Source organism: Cyanistes caeruleus, chromosome 3, assembly GCF_971803275.1.
Source record: "Cyanistes caeruleus chromosome 3, bCyaCae1.hap1.1, whole genome shotgun sequence".
Classification (NCBI taxonomy): domain Eukaryota; kingdom Metazoa; phylum Chordata; class Aves; order Passeriformes; family Paridae; genus Cyanistes; species Cyanistes caeruleus.
Genome location: NC_141703.1, coordinates 72,435,774 through 72,441,773, shown reverse-complemented (window position 1 = coordinate 72,441,773; position 6,000 = coordinate 72,435,774). Strand labels below are relative to the sequence as shown.

The window sequence follows — 6,000 nt, the reverse complement described above, 5'->3', positions numbered from 1 at the left end:
CATCCAGCTCTACAAAACTTTCAGGCATGCACAAATCTGGATTTTAACTTACATTTTACCAATTTCAGGAATAGAAATCTATTTTCCTTGATGGGGGAATAAAACGTGAACTGATTGCAGTGACAGAACTCCCTGTGTCAGGCAGTGTTTTGCTACCTGCTCACTCCAGCAGCTGTTGGGGACTCTGGCATGAGTCACATTTTTGCAGGATGCCTATAACCACAGAGATGCTGAGGCTCAAACCCAGTTAAACATTTTGGGTTTTTTGGGGGGTGCAGATCATGGTGATCCTTAGTACTGACCTGCCCCCAGTGTTCTGCCCTGGTCTCATCATGGTCGCAATGGTGAGGAGAGGCACATGCTCCAGGAACCGGAGAGAGGGATGATGTTATGTTTGTTTGATACCTGATTAAATGAGCTTCCCTTGGTTTCTCTGTGACTTAAAGTGATTTAATTAATGCTGAAACTCAGCATACACAGGCTATGGCAAAGCCATTCACTGTTAGCATGGGCTACATCTATAGAATTATTTCTGAAAAAGGAAAATGTCAGCATGATAAAAATGGAAAGCGTTAGTGTGCCATGGGCTGCCAGGAAATGGGGCTGCTACCCTATTCTAAACCTGGATCAGACTTTTAATGAAAGTTAACTTGTTCACCCAGCCTTTTAACATTTAAAACTAATTTAGTGGAACACCCACCCCCAGCTGAGGGCCAGCAAGTGCTGCTGCAGGAGGCAGGCAGGCAACCACCCACTAAGTCATCGGTGCACATCAACTGCGGACAGCCAAGCGGCAGCAGAACTTCAGTCAGGCCATCACAAAAAGTGGGAAGAAACCCCCCAAATGTCTGCAGGTTACAAGATTGCCCTCTGCAGCCAGGGCAGCGAGGTGGCTGAGCAGCGAGACTCAGGGTGTCTGTGCCCCAGTGACTGCTTGCCCACCCGGCCAGGGCCACCTGCAGCCCGGCTGCTCCCAAATCCACACCCTGCTGCAGGCACAGATGCAAAGACCACTGGTGAATTTAGAGGAAGGACCCCGGATGAACTGCAAGGAGAAGCAAAGCTGCTGGCCCAACATCAGGTGTGGAAATTGCATGGGGGAGAGCGGGACAAGGAAGGACACCACCGTTTCAGGTACCACTCTTTGATGCCAGCCATTTACAGGCACGATTGAATTCTCTCTCTCCTTCCCTGCAAGATAGAGTTTTTCAACATACAACTCTGCTACAACATTTCAGACAGACATTTACCTACCGGTAAATCCTAATCTGCAATTCCATCAACATCCTCACCAGGCCAAAGTCCTGACTGCTGCGGAGGTGACTGAGAAGCCATCTGCATCTGACCAGAGGCAGGACCGTGCCCCCCTGCCCTTCCCCGCGGGGCAGAGACTGAGACTAATTCCGGCCATTTGGGCTCATCCAAAGCGGCTGCTGCGGCAGAGCAAGCGCTGTTCCCAGGCTGGGTCCTCCAGCAGCTGCCAGGGGAGAGCTGCCACCCCTTCCCAGACCAGCTCCTGCTGGCTACTGCCAACCTGCACGTTGCAGCTAATGAGCTGCCAGTCCCACCTGTCAGAGCCAGACCTGGCCGGCTTGAGCAAGGCTACAATCAACAGTGAGAGGGAGCACAAAGCTTTGACTGCATCAGAACCTCTATTTTCATGTTTGTTTTTAAACCTGACTGCTGAGCTATACTTCATCTTCCCCAATTCCCCCTCTGCAGGACATCCACCAGAGAACTTCAACACTGACTAGAGAAGCTAAAAAGCATCCTAGGCAAGCAAGGGCAGCACTAGCCAAAATCCACAGGAACGGTTTGTGGTGGTACTGAAGATATATTTGCATTAAAGGGTCTTACTGCCTACCTTTAACTGCTGGTATCTGAAGCAAGCACAGTCCCAAAGAAGGCTGCTCCAAGCAGCAGCTATTGCAGAAACACCTGCTAGACATAAAACTCATGGAGGCCACTGTGCCTAGGTCCCCTGAGCACCAGGAACTCTAAGCCCCCACATGGGTCATGCAGGAGAGGGAGGCTGCAGAAACAATTTTAAATAATCACTCAAGTGCTGAGCAAGCAAGTCCAAACAACCCAGTGATGGCCCACATTTGCAAATCAGACCCTGAAACTCCACAGCCGTAGATTTTATGTTCCTCTTGGCATTCTAAACCCAAACCTTGTTTTCCAAGGGCTGAGCCAGGGTCTTGCTTCAGCCGGTGGTGTGGTGGTGTACAAATCAGAGGCAGGGGAGGCTTCCTTCTCAACAGCCCTGTCTCTGCAAGGGTTTAAGCAGGAGGCTGGCCATGACCTACTGCCCACCTTACCCACCTGCAGTCCTGAGGTGTGGGGGATGTGGCTCCAAACCCTGCCAGGATGGAGGGTCCAGGGCACACAGCCTCTCCTCCCTCAGCCAAGCTGGAGGGCTGATGCCAGAAGTGGTGCCTACAGGAGGCACAGCAGCAGCACCAAGACAGGTCCCAGGTCCATGGCATGCTTTCAGAGCCCCGGGGCAGCTTCCTCCTTGGGCAGTTATGACCCCATGATTTTGGGCACATGCCGGAGGCTTTGGCAGCCACTGCTTCAGATCCAAGTCCTCTGACGGATCTGCTGGCACAGTTCCCAGAAGGCCATTGTGCAAGAAGGCACTGCAAGGAACACAAAGTTCACGCTGAGGAATATACCAAGGTTTGGTATATACCCAAGGAGTGCCATCTGGATTTGAGAAGAATTCGGGTGTCTATCTACCCAGTTAACAGCTTCCTTAATTACCAGCTCTCTTTCAAGAGTAATCCATTCTTTGTAAATAAAGCTTCTCAATGGCTTACCTGGTCATAGCACAAGATATTTACCTGGAAACTCCACTTTGGATTGGTGCTACAAAATGAATTAAAACTTCTCAGAGAAATGAAAGAAAATCCACTAGCACCACTGATCATCAAATGAATAGTGATTCTTTGGATGAACGTTAAAACCCATTTATTCAGGCTTTTGTGCAAGGGTGCACAGTCCAGCAGTTACGTATACACAGTATGCACATCCTGACAGCATACAAAAAGGCAAGGAGCAACGGGTGTTTACACTGGGAATGTATGTACAGACATATTAAACTGGGATTTTTACATTAGAAAATTATCTGACACTGTTCAGGTATCATCAAGGCTATTAGAAATTGTGTAGAAAACCAATAAAACTTGGAAAGTATCTACTGTTATTTCGCTTTACCCAGGCTGGATAGAAGTCAGGCTTCCCACACTACATCACTTGTGGACAAAGCCTACAGGATGCCCCAAGCACTTTGGAGGGTCACATTACTCTAGCACATCCCATTACAAGTTAAAGATTAACACATTAGTATTATTTCCTGTTTTCCTGGAAAAAACAACAGCTTAAATACTTCAAATAGCTAATTTTCTCCTGGGAAAAGACATCAAAGGAAAGATTCAGAGACCACAAGAGAATCAAACACTAATGAAATGTTGTAACAGCACTTCCTGGTCCTTCCAAAAACTCTTCACAGACCAGGCACCTAATTTAAAGCACTGTACACTGTCCAGATTTACAGAAGTGCAATAGCAGGCCTTGGCAGACCCCAGGTCTTCTGCAGATCTTTACCTTGCTCCTATCCTAAGGGTTGCAAGAGATCGTACTTTTGTAACCTGCATAGAAAGACACAGAGAGATCAAATAGATTTAGCAAAGATAGAAAATGTTAGATAGACTAAACAATAGATAAAAATATGCAGCAACATCATATGAGCCATACTTCACTTCCTGTAGCTATTCCATATTTAATTCTGACTGAACTTTTTTCCTAAGGGGTCAGCAGAACCAGGGAGCCTCAGAAACACAGTGGTTTCAGAAACACACGATTCTTGTGACCAAGGCACCCAGGGACCCATCTTCACAGACTTTCAGCTTGAAGATCAGGTCCAACTCTCTATGTACTCATCTATGCCAATTTTTTGCACATAGCAGTTCAGTTTTGGTATTAAATTTTAGCATTATAAAGAACCTAACTGAAAATCCACCCAGGGAGTAGTTTTAAATGACCAATCTGCTCTTGCAGGTAACAGAAACCACATGTGAGTGCAACACAGATTGTGTTAAAACTGCTCCCAAAGATGGCTGAAATAAAATGCCTTGTACACAAATACACTGAATACAGGACATCCTTGTAGAACATTCAATCACAGCCAGTATGATTTCAGACATATTTTCCTTTTAGTACAGCACATGTGCTGCTTGCTGCGTAAGCTCTGGCATTTAGATTATTCTCTTTGTTCTTTTGCATGAGCCTTTTGGAGAAAAAGGTGAGGACAGCATAAAGAATCTCTCTCAAATTTATTTCTCTCCTAAAGTTCTCCGGTGGAAGTCTTTACAATGAGTCAAAACTTACTTGAGTGGAGACACATTTCAAAAACGTGTATTTTCCATGCTGAGTTTTACAAAAAAAACATTGTTGAACTGGTTTGAAAATTGCTTTCCTTTTGGAGAATGACTCCCTTTAATATATTATGACTAGGCAAAGAATAACCAGTATTTTATATTCAACCTTCCTATGTGAACCTTCCTTTGTTGTGAATATCTCATTCTGATTGTTTTAGAGAACGAACCACTTCAGCTGTAAGCAGCAATATATCACAATACTCTTCAAAATTAATCAGGGAAAACAGTAAACAACCAGATTCTCTTTGATATTAGTAAGCAAGGGGAATAACCAGCTATTTAAAAGAAAGAAGCCTGCAATACCTTTTTCTTTTTTTTTTTTTCATTTATGAGTGCAGGTACAGCATGTAACGTGTAGGAACATCAAAACTCTATACCACAGCCTGTTTCCCTCACAGATCATTTTCTGTCACAGAAAGTCAGCAAGAACTTCCAGGGCTTGACCATAAGCAAATAAGGCATGTGGTTAAGACTGGTGTTTTAAAAGTCTGACAGCAGTTCCTAGATATGGGTGGGGAGAAGGAACAGGTTTCTGTCAGTGAGTGAAACCGTAGGCTGGGAAGGCGACACTGAAACCAGTGAAATGCTTCCTGGTACTAAGAGATCCCCAGGAACAGCTGGCTGCTGGGATATTTTTTTTAAGTCATATTTTAAACTCCGTTTTGAAAGGTCTCATTTTTAAAGCTATTCAAGATCAAATGATATAATTGCTACTATAAGTAGCAATTTGTACATTTCACTTCAATACAGCCATTACAAGGCCTGATGCCACATGCTGTATTAGAAATCTCCAATTTAACCATGCTATCTACATATTTTTTATATATATGTGCATATATATATACATACATACAAATTGTCAAGCTCAGTTAAACACAAAACAAATCATGATACCTTTCCCTCAGAAAATAGTTTCTTCCATTAAGCTTCAGACTGCAAAGACAATTTCAGTGTCATAGGCAAAATGTAATTTTACAAAATTGCTGGACAGGAAAAAAAAAAGCATTTTAAATTGGTGGTGGAATAAGCCACAACAGAAATAATTAAGGGAAATATGATGGAAGAATGATTCAATATTTTCTTGTCCAGTGCTCTCAAAATAATCCAGCAAGTGCAAATAAATAAAAAGCCATGTGAATTTTACCAAAGAATTTCATTTGGGAAGTCCATCTTGCCATACCCAGCTGTCTGCCTGCATTTTTCACCTTGAGTCTAAGGTCTAATTAGTCAGCTAAGTGCAACATATTTTTTTTGCTAGGACTTCAGGCTTAAACTTACCCTCACAATGTTTTTAAACTAATAATTACACAACATATTCCTTCCCTGTCTTAATTTGCATTCTCATATTGAAACAAAGTTATTTAATAGCATTGAAGCTCTCAGTGATGTAAACTGAAATCTGTTCTTCAGATGAAATAAAAAGCATGACACATTAGCAAGAAGAAAAAAAAAAACAAAGACAAGCCCAAACCAAGCAGTAAAGCAGTAAAGAGAAGTGAGATGTAAGAACCAGTTCAAAGAAGACTGGGAGAAGCACAGTATGAAAGGGCCATCCCAA

General features: G+C 43.6%; 1 protein-coding gene across 2 annotated transcripts in view; it reads right to left on the bottom strand.

Annotated features, from left to right (window-relative positions):
- Positions 1 to 2,956: 2,956 nt before the first annotated feature.
- RDX (radixin) overlaps positions 2,957 to 6,000 on the bottom strand; it is a 44,611-nt gene continuing 41,567 nt past the window's right edge. For both annotated transcript variants that reach the window (XM_086881911.1, XM_086881912.1), the window contains exon 15: positions 2,957 to 3,653. In XM_086881911.1, coding sequence (XP_086738037.1) covers positions 3,617 to 3,653 — 37 coding nt within the window. In that variant the 3' untranslated portion in view covers positions 2,957 to 3,616. The remainder of the gene's footprint in view (positions 3,654 to 6,000) is intronic.